The sequence below is a fragment of the Solea senegalensis genome, unplaced genomic scaffold, assembly GCF_019176455.1.
Source record: "Solea senegalensis isolate Sse05_10M unplaced genomic scaffold, IFAPA_SoseM_1 scf7180000013955, whole genome shotgun sequence".
Taxonomy (NCBI): Eukaryota; Metazoa; Chordata; class Actinopteri; order Pleuronectiformes; family Soleidae; genus Solea; species Solea senegalensis.
In genome coordinates this window covers 161,717-184,232 of record NW_025320924.1, presented here as the reverse complement: position 1 = coordinate 184,232, position 22,516 = coordinate 161,717, and the positions used below count along the sequence as shown (strand labels likewise).

Here is a 22,516-nt window from a genome sequence, read left to right as displayed (position 1 = left end):
TGTGTTCTAAAATTCAACTGAGTGATGCTGACGCAAATGGAAAAAAAACATTTGGGAATGTAAAAAAAAATAAATAACATAACGATGATTCAAAATGGAGTTTTATTTGTCTGGTCCAGTTGCAAGGATAGTTAGTTTATGAAATTAACACACACAATGTGCTGGCACAAACTTATCAACTAAAGAGAAAGAAATGAATGTGTGACTTAACGTGTGACATAACGCCTGAACCAAAAAAGACAGTAGAAACTGGTACTAAACATCAAATGAGACATCCAATGTAAACTGAATAAATACACCTAAGGGTGATGTGGGGATTTTAGGGGAGAATTGCACAGAATCAAAATATATTGTTACAAACATAAATACAAACAGCCACTTAGTTTATATGCACTTCTTCAATCATCTAATTTAATTTACTTCTTTTGCACTCAACCCGTTTTTCACATCTCACTCAAACTGTTGGAGGCAGTCACAGCTGCTGGAGCAGACTGATAAGTTAAAGATGGCCATTGTCCCACAGATGTTGTGGTGGTTTTATCCTGATCAACCAAAAGTAAATGTATTGTCAAATGTGTTTACCAAAAGCATGGACTAAAAGAACAACAACAGTTTGCTGTTTACATTCCCACCAGTTACACAGTCTCTGGAGAATGTGGCGACAATGAGGGCCGCTATAGTTCAGAGCAATCCTTCAAAAGGAAAAGCCCTGTGTATATGCCAAGACACACGTATATTTGGAAACTGACACATGACAACCTAAAGATTTATGCATCTACAGACGAAATGCTTAGGAAAGCTTCAATTTGACAATTTCTATTTATTCTCATTCACCCTTTCTCATCTCAAACATACATCTCACTATTGGTCAAGCAGCAGGCTAGCTTATTCATAGCTTACAAAGGTCAATTTTTTACAAATCATTGTCAAAAAAAAATCAAAGTAACTGGCATTCAGTATATTAAATTAGCATTGATTATCATGTTCACACAGAGCTGTATCCAGGTAATGGTAAACATGATAAAGCCCTCCTTCATGTTTCCAGCATTGTTTTTCAAGATCATACAACATTTCAATTCACCATGTCGAAAATGAGAACGCATATTTCATGGGAAAAGGTCAAGGCTTCCAAACGCTGAAGTGACTTGTCCAGCAGAAACATGTCAAATATTATAAAAAATAAACATCCAGATGTCCACAGCTATAGGAGAGTTGAAGTAGAGTGCACAAACTATGGGGCAGTTTCTTGTGTAAAAAAACTGATAACCAGAGAAGCCACCACCACCAGTGCAGGCCACAGAGGAACCACCCCACTATGGTGTATTCAGGTCCTGAACAGCCAGTACAAACACCCCTGAATGGAATAAGTGGTTAGTGTGTACCCTACATTCATATGAGAGCAGTTACCTGCTGTTGATTTTCAGCTGAATCTCCTATCAAAACTGAACCAATGGCCCTCAGCAGACGGGAGAAAGCTAGAGCTCAAAGAAAAGGCAACAAAAGGAAAAGCAAGCATGATTGAGAGAAGGAAAAACTACTCAGGCCCAAAATACTGTTAAGTGGGCAAAGGCAGTATGGTTGTTTCCGCTTAAGAATCGCCAAAAAAAAAAAAAGCAGGGTAAGGCAAGCAATGGGGGAAAAAAAGGGTACAAAGGTAAGACAATTCTTCATCCATTACATTTTACAATCTGGGAACTAATCAGAAGATAATAAACCTACTGAAACTACAATGGCTGAATGTATGAGTGATTGGCCATTCCTCTTGGCATGTAGAGTTAACTGGATTGTCCTTGGGGTCCACACTGATATGTCAGTCACTGTGCCCACTGTTCACCTAAAAGCAAAATCAATGACCACAAGTGCTGCACTGGCCAAACTAAAGGACAGTCCGAGTCTAGCTGGGAGTCAGTTCCCTGAAAGATATGATCACTACCAATCTTTTTTATGTCTTTATTTGGGGGTACCAAGCTTTTTGGGAGTTCCTGGGCGCTTTTGCCAAAAATGGCCAGGGATGGTGAAGGCATCAACGCTCATGGACATGGTTTTGGACGGGATGGCCGTGAACTGTTTGCGGTCAGAGCTGTATTTGTAAATGGATTCTACCATCTCAGGTGAGATGATGCGGGGGCCAATGCCAGTGAGCCGTTCCATCTCCTCAGTTTCAAGGTTCATAGTGTAAACTGCTCTGAATTGGCAGCTGGCATCTCTGAAGAGGATGAGAAAATGATTGGCAGCACACTTCTCCATTTCCTGTAGAGAGAGAGAAAGAAAACATTACCTTTTATTTGTAAAGCTCATGCACAAATCACAATTTGCCTCACAGGGCTTAACAAGGTGTCCTCCTCGATAACCAACTACAAGAAAAACATTGCATTTGAGTTGTTGTTTTTTACATTTGAGGTAGGTGGAAAAGTTGGCATACAACTAAATGTAAAGAAGTTCAATGGATGGAACAGAATGAGATGTTTTATGATGTTCTAGCACTTACAAAAAAAAGAGTAAAACACACCAACTCTCAGTATTAGCTTAAAAGCAGTGGAAGAAAATGTACATAAATGCACATTTTCTTCAATTAGACCAGGGAATAGTCATCTGTTACCTATCTGAAATAGACTTCTCTGTTGGACTTTAACAAAGCAAAGTGGCTTACCTCTACAATCTTGTTTTTCTGTGGTTCATTGACCTTGCCAGCCAGGCAGCAACGAGTGATAGCATTATGAATGATGAACTTGTTGGACTTAAAGCTTGGTTCCTTGTACAGCTTTGGTCCTGTCAAAATACATAGTTTCCATCATCGAGGACATCATATACGCAACATAATAATTGCACTACTTTTTATTGTTTAAAACAAAACTTGCTTAATTGGGAACATAATCACTGACCTGTGTATTCTGGGATTGAGGCTGGGGAAGAAATAGTGGAGCCATTCTCCCAGTCCTTCTCTCCATTCAGAGCAATCGATCGACCTGGTGATCTTTGCCGAGAAGGAGAGTGCGAACGGCTACAGACAATCAAAAATGATTTTGAAGAGAAAAGTCATTAATTAACCTTGGTGATGTGTTCACATGTGTGTTTGGCCAAAGTAGCAGTGAAAGGAGCAATCACACCATCTGTATTTGGTATAAGGTCATACCAACAGAAAATACACTGATGACTCTTAATGAGATGTGAAGGCATTTTGCATCTTTGGGCTTCTAAATGACACAATTATTTTGCTATATTACTGCATGTATATGCCACTCTCAATGGGCAGGTTACCTGGGAGACTTCCTAACAGATAGACCTCCAGAGTCATTAGCCATGGAGGACAGGTTCATGGATGAGTGGGAGTACACTTTGTTCAGCTTGGTGCCTAGATGAAGTAAATGGGAAAAAATATATTGAAACAAGGGATTTTAAAAAGATGGAAAATAAAGACAACTATCACTGAGTGTAAATATAACATGTGCTTACCCATGAAACCCTTTGCAGGGCTATGAGAGAGCCCAGAGTCATCCCTGAACACAGTCTTGGGTCTCTGCTTCTTGACACCACGAACTGTAGTGGGTTTCTGCCTCAGCACCTTGTCTAAGTCTTCCATGATCTTCAGCTGTTGTCTCCTTTCATACTCCTGCCTTGTGAAATCTCCTCTGCGGTGGGGAGTCCCTTCTACTGGTGGGGTGCTTGATGTTGGGGGGGTGCCTGGGGTCTGAGGTCTGTCCTCACTCTTGTTACCCCAGCCCTCAATCGTCATCCACTGGGGCTTGCTGAAAGTCAATAGAGACATTATATAAAACTAATCTGAATTACAAAGCACCTGCCTCATGTGGAGTATAAAGCGGTAGAGGATGGAGGGATGGTGCAAAAACATGACTACAGTAATGATCAAACCTCAAGGCATTTGACCATTGACAAAATGCTACAACAAAACAAAAAAGCATCTTACTTTGATTCTTTTGCTTTTTCTTGCTCAAGTTTACGCCTTTTCATCTCATCTGCTCTCTTCTGTTGTTTCTCCAGCAAAGCTGCTCTTCGCTGGGCCATCTCATCCTCTGGTCGCTCCTTGTCATCCTTAAAGTGAACACAGAAATAAAATAGTATTAACATGGTGACCTTACATGAACATTTATTTTAACAATAATGTATTATAATTATATCTATTTTTTTTTACATTGACTAAGGTCTTTTAATAATTAATGTAGTAATCAGGCACCCACCTTGAAAAAGAAACCAAGCCCTCCTTTCAACTCTGGCTCTGTCTTGTCACTCATTGAGTCAAGGAAGGAATCAGGTAAGTGGTCATCATCCTGCCCATCTTCCAGGGCAGAAAGTGAGATCTCAATCAGGCTACTGCGCTTGCCATTCAACATTCCTGCAGGAGCATCACTCTCAAAGGAGCACTCTGATGGGGCACCAGAGCTGCAGCCCCCACCTGCAACTCCGTCCCTCTTGGTTGCATGACTAAGCAAAGAAGCAGTCTCCAGGTCCATGCTAAATATGCTTTGGTCATCAATGGAGCCTACCTCTGATAGGGAGTCATCTACGATCGGATGTGGAGTTGGGGTAGGGGTTGGTATAGGGGTAAGTGTTGGTGTGGGAGTGGGAGTTGGCCCAGGTGAGCGCAGATCATCTAGGCTGCCAGAGTCACCAATGGAGAATGAAGATGAAGTCTGGACTTGGGACTGGCGCGGATTTACTCGACGAAGGTGAGGGATGCGGTCCACATTTTGAGGTGGGGTGAGAACCCTCGACAGGGTTGTGACCCTTATGTCTGGGGGGCGACTGTTTTGGTGGTGTTTGGGGCTTTTAGGGGGCACAGATTGGGTTCTACGATGGACTTGAGGTGATTTAGGAGGAGTGCTGTAGTTTGTGATTCTGCGTGATGGAGACGGCGAGGAGGAGGCTGAATTTAAATTTCGGTTAGATTCTCGAGACATGCGTGGAGGGGCTGGGGTGGAGGTTTTTGGGCTGGGTGTAATAACCCAGGATTTGTTGTTGGAGGATGTGGGTTTTTTCTTGATTAGGTGGTTCTGCTGTTCAGTCAGCCGCTGCATGTCACTTTGTAGGGAGCTAAGAGCAGCAGTAAGCTTCGATACAGCATTGTTATAGTCTCCTAGCGGAGCAACTGTTTTCTCAGGAGTGCCAGAGTCCTTATCTCCTGGTGTACCCGTCTTTTCTTTAGAGTAACTGAACTGTTTGTTGAGCAGGAGTCCCCCTTTGACATGACCCTCATCCTTCACTGAAGGGTGCTGTTCATCTTGGTCCTGCTGGACTTCTGCCTCCATGCGAGCTAGTCGTTCTTCCAGTGTTAAGCGAGAGAGGTCTTCTTCTGTGGATGAGGTGCTGTCCTTGCCATTCCCTCCTTCCCCTTCACCTTCATCCTGTTCCTTCTTTAACTGCAGAAATGCACTCTTACCAAGTCTTTGCCGGTGCTTGGCAAAAATGGCCTCAATGCGTTTCTTCTGGGCCTCGATAGCTTTGCGCTTTTCTTCAAGTCGTGTTCCCAGCTCAGACATCTCATTATTGAGTTGTGGGCTCTTGCTTGGACTTTCCTCAGACTTTTTTGCCCACGTAGTTACCTGAAGAGAGGAAGGCTCCTTGGCTTTGGGAGAATCCATAATCTGCTTCTTTTTGCGCTCTGCAAAGCTGGTCAACTTTACACCACTGTCAGACTCCTCTTTGCCATGGCTCCTAACAGAGTAAGCACTTGCAGCTGGTGTGGCTGGAGTGGACTGTGCCTTAGGCATGTCCTCTGATGCATCCGAGTCCACACTGCCATCTCTCAAGACTGAATCATCATCTCGTGAACATTCAGAAGTGTTCCTTGTGCGAGTGGGCTGCCTGGGTTCTCCTGTAGGCCGGTGCATCATTCCTGAGTGTGTTGGGGCAGAGCTGCTGATGGGTGCTAAGTTATTAGTATGCCTTGAACTAGCTGGGTCATCAGGAGAGTGGAGGTAGAAGCCATCAGGAGCACCATCTGGGTGTAAGCGAGGCTCCATCTTGTTCTCGTTGTGGATAATTTGTAGAGCCTCTTCAATGGTAGGAAGCTCTCCTGTTTCATTCCCTAAAAGGCTATTCTGATCTTCCAACCTTGGAATATTGGGAGTCTGGGTGGCCCAGGAGGCTCGCTGTGGGCCATTGGGGCCCAAGGGCTTGTTAAGCAAATTGCTGATGTCTTCAGGAGGGGTATAGGGAACCCGGGTTATGTTTTGGGCTGCTGGGTTGAGTTGGTCTGAGCTCACAGAGCGTGTTATTACAGGGTTGCCCATTACAATGTCTACATCACTGTCCAGGCCAAAGGGAATGCTGAAGGAAACTGCTGACAAGGGGCGGCTAAGGGGGGGAAAAAAAGGTGAGTTAAGTACAATGTTGACAGTGACAAGTACCGATGACAGTGCTACCGAGTACATTTGTTTTACCTGAGTGATTTTTTGCTCCACGTCTTTCCAACTCCTTCTATATGAGACATTGAGGTAGACTGAGTCAAAGATCCTGAGTGCAATAGGATACACAGACATGTGAAGGCATGCACACAACACAGGGATACACACCACAAAGGGATACACCTAACAGCACACCAATAAAAAGGACAAGAACATTTTCAAAAGGTTTTAATATTAATAAAATTAAGAAAAACAATATCATACAGCATGAAACACAATGAAGACATGCACAGGTATTGAGGGAAATACATGTTACCTTAATGGAGAATGATTAAAAAAAAAAAAGAAAACAGAGTGGCTTATTAAGGAAGATGGTTTCAATCTTACCTAATGCAGGGGATGAGATGGGGAGGAAAGGCTTCTTGAAGATAGAGGGGGAGGAACTGTAGGGCATTGGAAACAAGTTTAAGCAAGTGCATCTAATTAATATGCCAGACTACTATAAAAGCAAAATAATGATCAGAGAGCTTCTATACCTGTTGCCACTTGGTGTTACTGGTGCAGATCCATCTAACAAAAACAAACAAAGAGCTTGTATCTAACAGATATGTCATATTATGGCCTTGCAGGATTGCGTCACAGTATTTAGAAAGCACCACATACCTAATGTGTCTACTGGCTGAACAAAGTCCGGTCTTTGCAATTCAAACCAGCTAAGCAGTTCTGCAAGGAAGCTCAGCCAGTTGAGCTAAAACAAATAAATAAAAACAATACAGTACAGGTATTAGGAAGACAATACTGTGCAAAATACTTAAATACTATATATTTATTATGCATCATTCAGTTGACCAATGATTGGACAAATTAATGTAAGTACCTCAAGCTCCTGTGGAGTGTATAGCATGTCTTCCAGTGTCATGTGACAGCAGCATTTTAAACAGCTGTCACAGAATTCACGGATAAACTGCAGGTTGTACAGGCTGTCTGCTACAGATATGGAATCCTTCATACAAACATCTTACAAAGAGAAAAAAAAGATTGTTTTAACTAAGCTTGCATTTTCACTCTTGGAGTTAGTTGGTGGTTAATGTGAGTCTTGGTACCTTCAAGTCTTAATAGGCCAGGGCAATAGTAATGAATGACAGCAGCAACAGCACATCCACTGGACAAGTCCTTAACTTCATTCACCAAGGGAAAGATGGCCTTTTGTTTGGACTGAATTTTATCCTTCCTGTAGCGGAGCTAAAAATATCACATCAAAAACACAATCAAAAACTGCAGTTGGACCTTAAAAATGTTTATGTATAAAATATTTTGGACCGCAGTTAATCTTGAAACCAAAATCAGTGTTTCTTGCTCATGTCAATGTTAAGAACATTTATATACATGACACAAAATGTTGTAAAAAGGTGAGAAAGAGGACACATAAAGGCCATGCTAATGTGTACAAGAGACAGATTAGAATGATGAGATCCAAAGGGAGTGCCTTAATCAGAGCAGACAGGAGCAAAGTTTTGTCAGAAAAAAAAACTGAAGGTAGGTGAAGGTCTTGGGAGGCAAGGAGAACAAGAAATATATGGAGGAAAATATGTTTCAGGTACAACTTAAGTAAATAAAAAACAGCATACCGTCAGCAGGGACCAGCTGACAAGGAGAGTCTGTTAACCACCTCAGCTTTTCACACGCAAACAAACACCTCTGCCACACAACCAGAGGAACCAGTTGTACATGTTCCAATTGTGATTCATGCAACACTCGTGTTTTTCGACAAACAGTCCCTTCCACACTCCGGTCATGCCCTGCCTTATGACATTTATGCTGTGACATCTGTCGTGCAATTTAGTACAGCCTACAATGTGAGGCACACTGGCATTCTCAAACCAATATATGGAGGGGAAAAAAACACAACTGACCATCAGATATTTGCTGATAAATTTGATGAAGACACTGGAGGGATGGAGGGACAGGGGGAAGGAGCAGAGGAAAGGAAGGAACTTACAGGAACAAGTTTCCAGTACCAGCGAGTAGGACACTGTTAGAGAGGAGGAGGGATAGGACATAAAGAAAGACAGGGACGTGGAAAACAGGAGCACAACAAGAGGTATTAAGCCCATAGTGGAAGAACTAGACAAAGAGAAAGGGATGAGATGGTCATTTGTTGGCATGACATGACACCCTTGTTGACTGAGCATTGCATTAAACTATACTTAATTTGGTTGTTGAATGAGGATAGATGAGGACGGGCAAGTGCAGCAAAAACAACAATATAAGCTTAAGACACCACTGCTTTTTTATTGCATTAAATGCATAATCTGAGAGAGATCATGAATGTTTGGATAAAATAATATGTGACAAGAGACAAAAATGAACTGGCTTTATAAAACCAAACTCACAGAGGGCTGAAGAGGTTGAGGTTCTGTAGCCTGAGATGAGTCATTCTGGGATCCTTCAGTAAGTTCTCGGAGTTTCTGATTTAACTGAGAATAATGGAGATCTGTACTGAGTATGACTGTATGTGTTGACATATTAATAAAACAAAAGATTACAGGATTACAGCACTATACTTTCTGAAGCTAAAAAGACACTGGTTCATCCAAATAGCTTAGGATGTTTGAACAAAAACACATTTCTGACCAGACCCAAAAAGAATATGTGTACATGAATCAAAAGTGCTATCCATCTGACTCGCTCCTTACCTCGTTAACCCAATGAAGCAGAGCCTCCTCCCATCTGGTAGATCTACCCAGCAGCTCAGCAGAACCACACGTCTTCACCGCAGTCACCGTCTCCATGGCGCCCACTGCCATCAGGGCATCTATCACCACAAGGTGAGCACTCTGTACCAATCACATGGAAGAAAGAAGAGGAAGGGTCAGGGGATGGACCAGTCACAGCAGAAGCCAGAGGGTTCAACAACATAAATCAATTACAGCTAACACAATAACACAGGACACAGACATTTCCTCCACACTTGCAGGACACAGATCACCTCTTCATGTTACAACACTACCAATAATTACCAGCAGAATCCTCTAGAGGTCACCAGAAACCAGCTGTGAGTCAGCAGAAACACTAACAAGAGTTCTCAGCAAGCAAACACACACACACACACACATCAGTAGTTGTCAGTGAACTCTGGACCTGTGTTTGTACAATCATTAAATCATTAAAGAGGCAGTAGACCAATAACATGTTAACACGTGTGTTTGTGGTCCATCCTCCCGTGCATTACAGGGCAATACTGCTTCATGACTCATGTGCATGACAATCAGTATAAAATGAGGTGTTGTAACAGAACACCAGGAAGCACAACAAAGAACAGTATATAGTATATCTTTTTTCTATTTTGGATGTATAAAGTGTTTGAGTCAGACAACAAAAGGGCTGTAAAACCTACTTTTTGCCAACAATCAAACAAAAACACTCTTACTTAGTCATTCCTAAGCACATGTGTTTAGACATTTATTCAGACATGAGACCATTACTGTGTTCTATCCTACTACCAGAGCCTATTAAAATGTACCATCAACGTTATCAGCACAGTCAGAGTGAATGGCTTAATTCTATAAACTTGTTAGCTCATTAGAAGTTGTGTTCCATCCATGCCACAGAACTGAAACCAACATGTCAAACCTCCGTAGTGCTCCAAACCATCATAAAGTCTGTGTATTTAACGTATGTCTCACTCTCCTCTAACTAAATAAACTATAGTTGTCATCCAACAGCAGCACTGGGGGCCCCTTGCCTGACTACTAGCTAATGGCAACAAACCTCTTAATTAATTCTGACCTATGGAGGGTACAGGCAAGTCACAAACAGCACATTCTTGTGAAGGGGCCATTCCACAATCACTAATCTTCAGTTCTGAGCCTAATCTGTGCAAATCAGTGCCTGTTCCCTTTACTACTTACAAATTCCACTTTAGAGGCCAGACATTCTTACTCTTACCTCTTACACTTCCCCTCGCTGGGAGTGATGGCAGTCAAGCTGCATGTATGAGCCCTGTCTGATGTCTGCCTACTCAACCCTGATGTAAAGTGCTGACCTGGACAGAGCCAGGGATGGTTTCGAACACAGCAGGCTATAACAGCAAAGGCTTGTCAGATAACATTGGGTCAAGCTCTCTGGATGTGCTGCAGTTAGTGGCTGGAAGCTGTGAGGCTTTGGCTGCAATGTCCTCTAAACTCTGCTGCCAGGACTAGAACTGCTGCTGACATGTTGTATCTTCAGTGGAAATGTCTGCAGTACAAATGATCTGATCTGCAGCCTCACTGTTTTTTTGGTATGACAACGAGGCTTAATTGTATAGTCATTAAGTTTGGTGAATATACAAATTCATATACAATCAACATCTTTAACAATGCCAACAATGCTATGCTTGTCTTAAAATAAAGAAACAGATCTTGATCTCAAAAAGATATCCTGATTAAATTAAGTTACTAATATATCAGAGTGCAATGTCTAGCAATATCCTGCCAGATGCTGTGTTTGAAACACTAAAACAAAGTGATTTAAGGTAGGTATACTTTTGCATTTAGCCATGAAGTGTAATCACAGGTTGGCACTATGGGAGACAGGATGACAGAGAAAAAATAGAAATGAACAAAGGAGAATGATAGAAGCAGAGGAAGTGGCCAGTCCTATTGTCATATTGTACACTGATTATTCAGAGGAGATAAAAAAAAGAAAGTGCAGGGGAAGGATGGGTACTGCTGGTGGTTTTCCCTTTGCAGACCCAGGAGAGCTTGCTAAGCTAAATTGCTAGTCAACCTAATGAGAGGGGAAAGAGGAGCAAATCAAGAACACACAGCACAGACACTGCCAGATCACCATAACAACCAACTAGCTGACCCACAATGCATCTCAACACAAGCCTGACCACAGAACTGCTCCATCGTCTGTTCACAAACATCCAGACAGTGAACAGTTCAGACAACAAACCAGCATGTCAAAGAGAAAAAACTAAGTCAATATTTCATGAATAAATAAATAAATACATGTATGGCCCTATTTTGGAAATGTGTTTACATAACAATGTCGACAATGTATCAGAATTAGTTTCTTTTTGCCCACACCAATTAGTGATCATGAATTTGACCTGTACCTTTAACCCATCCTTATTACACACTAGTACGGAGGCAGCCAGGGGCAGGAATAGACACAGGGAGCATCCGTCCTGGGATTTGAACCGGTGACCTTCCGATTATGGGCCCAATTTCTTTTCTCTCATCCATGGGCTGCCTCAAAGTAAGCGAGATTACAATGAGGGCAAAACCTGATTATGTCTGAAAAATGACTTAACCCCTCCCCCGCCCACTACACTACACTGCCGGGTTCCTACTGGGGGGGGGGCACACAAGGGGATCAGGCAAGTCTGGGACCCCAACATAGGAAAATGCACAGGAGATAATATGAACAGTCATATGGACAATAATTTTCTGTTTAAGCAGGGAGAACCAGTAGTTTACAGATTGTAAACTTAAGGTTAGATGTTTGATTAGATCAGCAAAGGTCCAAGGCAGAACAAATAATTTGATGGTTTCTGATAGCTTGCCACTTCCATTTTCAACTAAGCTTCCATGAGCAGAAACATTCCAGCGTGTCAGTATGGTTTAAGTGTCAGTGCCTATCTAAAACCAACAATTAACCCGAAGAGGGTTAGCAGCATTATGGTTACATGACTGATTTTGTCATCGTGGGAACAGATTCTTCACCTGTTTCCAGCACCATCAAAATTAGCATGTTTGAAATGAATAGTATATGTCAATCTCCTCCGACTGTATCGTAAAACAGTAGTTTCATAAACTAATTACAGGGGGGATGTTGTCAGAGATGTTGGAAGCAGGGTGAGTCAGTGGTCATTTCCAGCATGTCCTCTAGTCATGGATGATGAAGTTGACTCTGGATGGCATACTATCTCTAATCTTCACAGATCTTTATCCTTAATCTCAGGAGGGATGGGGGTTGAGTTACAGAGTAAAGACGACCACAGGCTCCTTTGCGGATGTCCGCTTGAAAGAGGCCCAAAGCCCTACAGCCCTTTTTTCAGGATAGATCTCACTCTGGGCTTAGTAAATTGGTCAAAAATGTTTCATCACAAAAAAATCAAATCAGTCAATGTTGATAATCATGTCAGATCAATAAAGATGGAGTTTTTCCCAGGAATGAAAGTTGAAAATTCTATTAGACAAAAAAACAACAACCACTAAATAAACTGAGAACTATTTCACACATTTGGAGTAAAATATTAACTGCATTATGTGTGTGTAATATCTCAAAATTTGTTTCCACAATGACGTATTATACTGATATACACTGAACCATTGTCATATTGAATACATTCTTACCATGATTGTTCATGAATTATTGCCCAGACCTTCTTTCACCTGGGTTTGAGTTATTCATGCTTTCAAATAATACTTATATCAAAATTACAACACACATAACGAGTTTAGAGTCTTATTTAATTAACGTGTCTTGTTGTTTTCAAAGCTAAATTTATGAAAAATCTTTATTTTAGACTTGACACAATTATTCCATAACATTTAGAAAGAACTAAGACTTGATACCAATTTTTTCCTCCTGTAAATTCCGAATAGTACATTAAACTATGAAGTTTAAGTTATTGAGGACAAATACAGTAGGAAAATCTTTACACTGTGGCAGCTTGATGAAAAGATTAGTGTTGAAGTAGAAAGATGACCTACAACACATTTCTGTTTGCCCTACTTTGATGATAGCACCAACCATGTAATGTTATAGAGAGCAGGTCACTGGCACGTTATTCTGACATGGGTGCAGCAAACCAAGCAAACAAGAACAGTTTTGTAGATTAGATTAAATCTACATCCATGGATTCATACACAAGCCAAACTTCATAATTAATAGCAATGATTACAACAACATATATGATCAAACGACTGCATTTCATCAGCAGTGTGTGGTAGACAGCAGTGTGCAAGTGTCAGCAACAACCAGGACTCAAACTACTTTAATATAAACCTACCATGTTCACCTCTTGCTTGACATAGATGTGAAGCTACAATATACAGCAGTGTTGCAGCAGAGTGCTGCTGCTGCCGCCCCAAAGCTGTTTACTGGCCAAGACCCCATTGATGTTCCATCCTTTAATGCCGCTGCAGCATGACCTACTTTCCTTGCATGCCACACTGTAGGTACAGTGCCAGTCAGTGGCAGAAAATCTCAGGGTGCCGCAAAGTGCCAAGCAGGGACCGGAAAGCAAATAAAAAGCACAGGAAATGGCAAGTGCATGCAACAGTAACAACCAAAATAGGTTGCATGGTGGTCCATACTCTGCCCTGGAAGCAATATCCAGCACTATGATACATGGATTCAGACCAGTTCATTTGCACAAAATTAGAGGAGCATAAAGTAATACGCCATCCATCATGGTCCATCAATACTATAACTACAACATTTGAAATGTGTCATCCTTGTAGTTTCATTCAAGAATGAAATTCTTGATGTTTAGGTGGGAATTCCACATCTGTCACTGCAGTAGGTGAACTATCAAAAGGCAGGTGTGTTTTTGAAAAATAGTCCTGCCTAAAAGAACTGAACAATTTCACATTCAGTGGATGTGGAAGGGGCATGTGACATGGTCACATTAACATTCATTTTGTCATATTATTTCTAGCAACGCCTCAAAAGTGCATGAGCAAACATCCAAATTGTCATACCAGCAAGCTCATGCACACAATTTCTATGCTAAATACAAAAATACAGTCACATCAATACAACAACCAGGAACAGCAGTACTGCATCTGCTGCAATAGAAGTAGACAGCAAAGTAGTGCAAATAACACTACACAAACAGATCCCCAGGAACTCCCTATGAAGCTTTCACAAGAGCTTGTGTGAGCATGTATCAAGACTCCTGGGAAATTGCAGTTGTAAAATGCCCCCCTCTGTTATGATTGTTAAGAAAACTAGATTATCTGTAGTTTTTCATGTTCAACAGCTTCGTACTACATTTAGCATTTGTTTGCAAGCATGAGAGAGTGAGAGTGAGACAGAGCAATGCATTGTGGACAGCAGAGGGCTAAAAGGTAAAACCAGTTTCTCTTGATTTTACTCACTAAGCCAGTGTATTCTCTCAACACAGTATCTAATGTTTCACCTGAACTGTTTAACCATTGTTCCCATCTGGACCATCTATTGTACCTAGATTCTCCCTCCCTTTCACACCCTGGAATTAAAATAGTCTTCCCTTGTGTCACCATTACTGCCCCAGCCCTAATTCTTACAGCTGGATCAACTCATCCTCTCTGATCAGCTAGTGGCAGCATAGGAGGATGGGGGTGGAGTTGAACGAGTGGGGGTCTTTTTGATGTCCTTTAATCCCTAGAATCAAAGCATAAACAAGCCTTCCATATGAACAATCAAACCCAAAGAACTATCCCTGCCTCTCTGCGGACTCCCGGATAGCAGAGTGTCTGGTTTCATTTAGAGCAGACATTCACCTCTTAGCCTGATAGACGAACATAAAGCAGTTTCTACTCAAACAACAGTTCCGACATGCTCTTCAATCAATCCATCCATGCTAGACACCAATCACAACACCGTCAGATTGGTGTAACATCAACTCTTTTGCGTCTACATTTGAAGTGATCTAATAAATTAAATTGGTTGGTTTCTACATGAGCATGACAGTTTTACCATTTTGATGGGTTTATGGCGGAGGTCTGCATCAGTCACTAGTGTGTCCTTGTCTTTCAGTAAGCATTTCTTAGTGAGGAGCTCCAGCAGGGAAACATTGTCTTTAGGCTCTGACTCGGCTTCGGTGCCCCTCCGTAATAGGCTGTAGGTGCGGCAGTAGAGTTCGGAGGACTGCAGAAGGCGCGTGACTGGTGGTTTAAGATGCTCCTGCTCGTACTGGTCACAGTAGAAAGGATCACGCAGCTCTGCAGGGACATTCTCTGCCAAGAGAAAAAAAATATAGACATTAAAAAGAGCAGTGGTGTCACTGAAAGACAGTGAAAGGTTATCCCAAGCAAGCAAACTTCTGCTAGTTCAGTGGTTCAAGAACACTACAGGTAAATCAACAGTGGCTATAAGTCGGAGTACAACAGCAAGTAGATGGTTAGTGTGTCATGTCATCATTTCAGAGGCCGACATCAATTTTACAAGTTTCTCTGCCTCTTCGGTGACTCTTGCTCCATTTGTTCCTGAAAGGTATACGTATGTCAAGCTCAGAATCAGAAACCAGCAACTTAATCTCCTACGAGAAAGTGTAGGAATGAAATATTACTATTGGCAGCTGATGGCTGTTAATGAATCAGTTAAGACTGGACTTTCTGTGAATAAAGTTTAACTGCCTTAAACATTATCCTAAAAACAAACATTTGTCACACCCTCTGTGAAACTGGTTTCTCTGCATCCAGATCAATCCAGCAGGAAACTCAATAGCCCATCGCTCTGTGTAAACATACTGGAAAACATCTCAGTTTTAAAGGGCCTTTCGGGGGGTGACAATGACTATACTTAACAGAGAAACTGTAGTTGCTAAAGGGAGGTGTCCGTTTGTTGTGGCATCATCATAATGCTATAAAACAGATTCACTGATATCAGACAACAAAACACCCAGCTTAAGGGGTTAGACAATGCCCAATTCTCCATATCTCCATGACTATAGACATTACTGTCACTCAGTAACACCACATGGTCAATGACTGAGAGCAAAGTCAGCACTGCTCAGTTAACTGCTGGAAAAAAAACACTGTGACACACCAACTAAAATGCGCCAAGCAAGTCCTGAGTTCATGAAATTCTATTACACTACAGTTGTCCTAGTTACAAGGACAAAAAGAAAAACTTCACCAGAAGGCAAAGCAGAATGCAAATGCCTCAACTCTGTGAGATGAGAGAGATCGATACAAGCATGATTTCCCTAAGGGACTGTCTTGCCATGAATAATGGCATGGTGTGTCACATACAATACATTGCAATGAACAACTGAGAACAAATTACTAGCTTCAAATCTATACACATTTTTCCACAATGTACCTGCACATTAAAAAGTAGCAGCGATCGCTGGACAAAGGGCAACAACTTCATAAAATGACAAAGTGAAAGGACAAGATGGCCTTTTCACTGAGAATCCTCCATTATTGTGACATCACTACAACTCCAGGGAAATGTTTAAATTGAAAACAGAAGCTTGTGTGTGTTTGCATTGCAACACAAGTGACAGCCTCTGTCACTTCAACAGGTTATGAGGTCAGCATTTATCTACTGGGCTGAGTTAAAAGCCAAATGTGTACAAAAATGAACACATTATTACACTGAATGACCAGGAAGATAAGTAGAGAGTTGAAAATAAACATTTAGTGAGGAGATTTAGGCCCAGAGACTAAATCCCAACCACCTGCAGGAGACCTATGCTGGAACTGACCATGACATCTTGTTTTTTTGTCTGGGAGAGGTTGTTTTTTTTGTTAGAGCAGTGTTTGTCAAACCTTCTACATAAGCAGCCATTTTTTAAAGATGGCAAACTGTGACCCATATCGCAAAATAAATTGTGACAACAGCATATTTGTGCTTGATGAAGCAACTAATTCAATTAATTTCCAAGAGATGCTTGGTACATTCATTAAAACTTAATTTATTTATGCATGTCATTTAAAATATATTATCCACAACAACCCATCTGTGGGTCTCGATACAGTCAATGGAAATTATTCTTCAAGAGCACAGCCACGCTGCTGATATAACCACAGTAGGAAACTGGAAAAGAACAGATCAATATTTCTGTGATGGACCATTTTGCACTTTTTTTTTTTAAAGATTACTCTTACCATCGTGGTCCAGCTGTGTTAGGTGCCGTGAGTGTACTGACCTGCCTTGTTATTAGGCTGCTGATAACAGATTGACTGATTGCTAGCCTGCAAGTCATATCAAAAGACAATACTACACATGTCCCACAGTAATCAGCACAAACACATCCAAACACTGAAATCAGTCACAGTTTTAAACCAACCAAGACACCACATTTTCCATTTAGATTAGATTGTGTGTAAAAAAAAAATAACTAGCTCTCTAAGACAACATAACACAGCAGTTTGCAAATACTGTTGAATTTGACCATCTCAAGTGTCAGGGTACTTACTACAACCCTTCAGGAATTTAAATATTTTATAAAAGCTAAAATGTGAAGAAGTGTACAAGGTCATTATATAAGTGGGAAGTTGACAATATGAGTTCAATAAATCAGCAAACTGCAAATTAACTATTAATTAAGGTAATCTTCATAAACTGAAAAATCTCACAGCACATGGTCTGAAGGAACCACACATTAGATATTCCATCTCTCTCTATACATTAACAGGTCGCCTTAACATACATAAGTCATAACAGCTGTGTCCTGAAACACACATCACCACATGCAGCACTCTAATATGATTTAAACACAGTCGTCTTAAATTACATTACAGTGTCAGTGTACACAGAAGCACATCCTGAAAACAGTATGATTACATCACAGTGTATAGGTTTTGAACACTGGATTAGAGAACGACAACATGTGCACTCAAACACCATAAATGTCCTCACTTTGGACAACAACTTCCAACCAGATCTGTTTATTTTCTGTAGGTTACTGTGATCTTTGGCCTCTCTGTGTGGTGTGACAAGCGACTTATCTTACATTTAGACATCACACTGTCTATATACACACTTCAAACTCAGTAAATATACAGTATAAAAGTTAACCCAGGGGTTTCATACAGTGATACCAATGACACTTCCTTCTTCTTAAGCAAACACCAATAGCAAGAAAACATCCTCCGAAGGTCCTTGTCCCTTGTTGACTCACCATAGTTACAATGATTGGGAGAGGATGAGTAATCGGTCCAATAGGATTTGAGTATATGATCCAAGCAGCTTTGTAGCTAGATGGGGCAAACGAATTGAAAAATCACAGGGTTTTAATCATGTCCAAAGTGAATCAGGATTAAGCGAGTCTGGCTTCACAGCTAGGGAAAAATATGAACCGATTGCAAAAAAGAACTAGGTTTTAAAACTAGGCCATAGACTATTTTATATGAGGTAAACATGTTGTTTACAGGCAATACCCATGAACTCAAGGAAGGAAGAGAGTAACAAAATTGTCATACATGCTCTTCATTTCATTCTCTGAGAGCAAGTCTCTCCCAAACCTACAAACAGGCAAATCAAGAGATTCTCGTCTCATTCCAATGAAAAGGTACAAACTAGTTTGACTCAACGTCAAATGATCCGTCATGTCATCTGTCACGGCAACAACAAGGATAGATCATAAATTAAATCATTGTTTTACCAATTGTCACCATGTGTGACTATTAAAAACAATTGTGAAAGTGGAGCAAAAAGGTCATTACAGACTGTTTCAGTTCTGAGCAGCAAACACATACACAGCATTATTAATATTAACTGTAGACCTAGATGTCAGTATGTACACCAGCAATTGCTAAATCCAGAATCATGTAATTATGACACTGCTTGCTCTTCAATGGTATTATTATTAAAGTCTATAGGGGGATGTAAAGAACATTATTTCCTTGGGTGGATGAGATAGTTAAGTGTTTGCATGTCATAGAGTTAAGAGAATCTGACAAGATTTATTCACTATGTTTATAAATTGTTGCAGTTTGGCAACAATTAAAAGATGGTTTTCTTACCATAACAGGTTTGTTCTTGTAAAAGATGAAAGAAACAACTTGTGTTTGTGTATTTAGTTTGCTTCATCCTCCAGCCTTGAAATATTTGTTGTGTTAATGTTGGTATTTCAGTCCTTTAAGCAGCTTTCAGATTATCATGATGGCACATGGACTCATTTTAAAGTAGCCTAGAGGTTGTTTTTCAATTCATGGCATTAGGCCCATAGCTCCCTTTAAAGCAAAAACTTAACATATAAACATTTCTCATCTTAAATAAAGTCCTGGGTGAGTTTTATTTTGTGACCAAGATTAAAATGGTGCCTATTGTCATTTGGTGTTAATTGACCTAGAATGAGCTGGGTACCAGATGACCCCTCTGCACTGATCTGCCAGGCTGAGTTTCTGGGAAGAGACATGGTGATGTCATCTTGACTTTGTGGGAAACTATCAGCGAAGGCCATTGGGTTGATTAAAACTAAATCTGCATATCAACAGTCGGTAGACATTTTTGTAGCTTAGCATGGATGGTGACTTTGACCAGAGGGTGTGGTTGAAGTGCTTAACAGAGCACACAGAAGCAGCAGCAGTCTGGAGCCCTAGGCCTAGGACTTGCCTAGGATTGTCTAACATGCAAGTCATGTTGTTAAAGTAAAACAGAGGTCACATTACACCCCATACCCCCCAAAAACTGAGTAAAGTCTATGTACAAAACATTAGTTCCAGCTGACTATTTATTATTACAGGTACCACTCAGGCATGTGAATCCTGCCCCTTCTTTCTTTCTTGTCTTGTGCTGCTCAAGTAAATATAATCAGTATTACTATTAATCAGTGTCCTTGTCATATCACTATTCTGGTAAAAGGGACTGAGACTATAGGGAACATATCATGCAGCCTAATATAAACAGGACTGTTTTGGTGTGAGATCTAATCTTTATGGATAGGACCCTAAAACAAAGAGACATGTTATCACTTCAGGGTCAGAGCTGACTCCTCTCGGTCTTGTCCAGATACTATGATACATGCTAATTCAACCACATCTTTTTTTCCTAGGAGTGTGTGTCTGGAGGGTTTCTCAGAAGAACAACTGACAAACTGCCACTGTAGAACAGAGCACAGTAATAGATTTCCGGCAGTAATTTGATAGATCATTTTAAAAACTGGTGTTCATAAGAACAGCAGGGTTAAAAACATACCCAGCAGCATGCCATTTCTGCCCACAGCCTGGCGGCCAGAAATACGACAAAATGGGTTGGAGTGATAAGGCCTAGGGTGGAGGCCTGTTTCTGTGAAACACACACGCATACCTATAATATGTGAGCACCCATTGACTGAGAACAAATGACATGTGTCAAACAAAATGCACACAGCGCACTGCCCCTCCACCCGCAACCCTCCCCTCCTTCATATGCTCTTTGTGCTGAAATTCGCTGAGCTGTACACACACACACACACACACACACTGCAGCTGCCCTACATGCATGTGCAGAATATAAACATATATGAAAACAACAGGGGGACAGTGGTCAGCACACGCCATCTCTCTATGAGTAACACCATAACTCACCAGGCCTGCAGCCTCGACTCAAACCTACCTGCAGTGCCGTAAGACTTTGCCAACAGCCACCCGACACTTGCGCAAATTTTTGCTTTAGTACAGTCGTACAAGTCCAATGGCTTTGCATCTGGGACCACAAAAGTCTTCCTCATGGTAGGAGAGTCCACCATAGTGAGTCTGTGCAAAAATTAGGAAGCAGTTTTTACACGACCGTACAAAAATGTTCAAACGATCATCCTTTCGGGAGACAACTCCACACGACTGGAGCTTGGATTACGGATGTGGGGATACGGTTTTGTCGGGAAAAAATATCCGGCTCGGCGTCGTTTCAGTCCGGTGAAAGTCCTTCCCCGTGTTGTTAGGAAAATAAATACCGGTTAAACTACTCCTTGCGACCAGAAAAAGCCCCGACAAACCGGCTTATAAGTGAAAAAACAGACTACTCTTCTTCTTTTGCCCCTCTTGATCCGCATTGCTGTGTGCCCAATCCACTGTATGGAGCTCTCAGAGCGATCCCCGTCGATGACTGACGACCAGGTGCGCCACACAGACGTCACTCACTCACCCAGCAATCCAATGGGAATCGAGCCTGAGAAAAGAGGGCGGGATTTAGCTGCATGGAAAGCAGACAGCAGCCGTGGAGGTGAGGCGGGATTCTTCCTACAGGTGCACGAATGCCAGTTTGTTTTGTTTGGAAAGGTCAGATACTAGCATAAGTGAAAATAGTTTTCAGAATTATTTCTTTACATAAACACGGAAGAAGTATTCAGATCCTGCCATGATCACAATATGAGAACATCCCAATATAGGTGTTGAATAATTGACCATATGAAATATGACCAAACCAGCATGTTCATGTATTTAAAATGCTGTATTTCAACTGCCATAATTGTGTTGCCTATAGCAGTTTATTTCACAAGCAGAGCAGGTTTTAATCAGCTACAGGAGCGGCAAACACCACTGAGGGTCGGTTAGTAATTTTCCATTATATTTTAGCTAAACTAATGGAGTAAAAGTTCAAATGAAAGTAAATTGTTAATACCCAGGTGAAGTACAACTTCCAGATTTTATACAAGTGCAAACATTAAAGAAAACTTACTGATGTATCTAACATTTATTGTTTTTCCTAAGTTACAATGCATAATTGATTAAAAAACAAAACTGTTTCTCATTTATTTGTTACCTCCACTAAGGAGGTTGTTTTTATTGGATTGCCTTTATATGCGAGTTAGAACTTCCTGTCTATGGATTTTGACAGGTCAGTCTGAATGTTTTGTGATGGGTAGCTGATCACCCAAGTAGGTTTCCAATTGATTTAGGTAAGAATCTACCAACTGATGATGTCACAAAAATGATCCCCATCTTCAATGGTAAAATTGTATAAAAACAAAAAACATATCTTTGTCAGACTAGCATTGATCCAGATCTGATCCAGATTGCAGATTTGGCAGCAAAGTCCCATTTTAGATGGTATATATATATATATAGTGACAGATCAAGATGAATGTTTGTCGAGTATAAGTTGTTAAGATCCAGAAAGCCTTCTGTATCCAGGTGCCCTGTATCATTATGCAATGCAGATAAATTGTGTGTACTATATACTATACTATATCTAGTATTTGTAATCCATCATCAACATGCAAATATGGCACAGGGAATTTTTGGAAAATTAGCAATGATACATTCCGATTTAAAATGCATATTAAATTAAATATTAATATGATTTAATGTTTCTAGAGGCATCATCCACATTGGAAAACTGAAATCTCTAGTGACACATCACATGATGCTGCTCAAAGTCCCAAGAGCTCTCCAGGCACCCCACTGCAGTCATTTTGTAGGAGCATTACCTCTCAACTATTTTAATCTAATTATAGCAGGAACAATTTTGTCCTGGTCAGTACTTTTCCAGAATCAGGTGGCAAGGATTAAAAGCATAGC

General features: G+C 40.9%; 1 protein-coding gene across 3 annotated transcripts; it reads right to left on the bottom strand.

The window, feature by feature from the left end:
* Positions 1-83: 83 nt before the first annotated feature.
* Positions 84-21,095, bottom strand: camsap3 (calmodulin regulated spectrin-associated protein family, member 3). 3 transcript variants are annotated; one of them, XM_044015857.1, is made up of 18 exons: positions 20,613-21,095; positions 15,042-15,301; positions 9,059-9,199; positions 8,756-8,839; positions 8,362-8,394; positions 7,466-7,604; positions 7,240-7,379; positions 7,026-7,110; positions 6,899-6,932; positions 6,750-6,805; positions 6,399-6,471; positions 4,197-6,312; positions 3,926-4,050; positions 3,454-3,746; positions 3,259-3,352; positions 2,883-3,001; positions 2,651-2,769; positions 84-2,250 (listed from the first exon to the last, which is right to left on the bottom strand). In XM_044015857.1, exons 1-18 carry the CDS (start codon positions 20,743-20,745, stop codon positions 1,951-1,953), a joined length of 4,344 nt encoding a protein of 1,447 aa, XP_043871792.1. In that variant the 5' UTR covers positions 20,746-21,095; the 3' UTR covers positions 84-1,950. The 3 variants fall into 3 exon arrangements, with proteins under 3 accessions (XP_043871792.1, XP_043871794.1, XP_043871793.1); XM_044015859.1 differs by having other exon boundaries at positions 6,399-6,435; XM_044015858.1 differs by lacking the exon at positions 8,362-8,394.
* Between the last annotated feature and the right edge of the window lie 1,421 nt (positions 21,096-22,516).

Excerpts from the sequence above, each read along its gene's own strand:
- camsap3 (XM_044015857.1), bottom strand. The coding sequence starts at position 20,745 with ATGGTGGACTCTCCTACCATGAGGAAGACTTTTGTGGTCCCAGATGCA. Across the intron at positions 6,806-6,898 it reads GTAACACCAAGTGGCAACAG|TTCCTCCCCCTCTATCTTCA; the intron begins GTATAGAAGCTC and ends AATGCCCTACAG. Across the intron at positions 3,353-3,453 it reads CCCTGCAAAGGGTTTCATGG|GCACCAAGCTGAACAAAGTG; the intron begins GTAAGCACATGT and ends TACTTCATCTAG.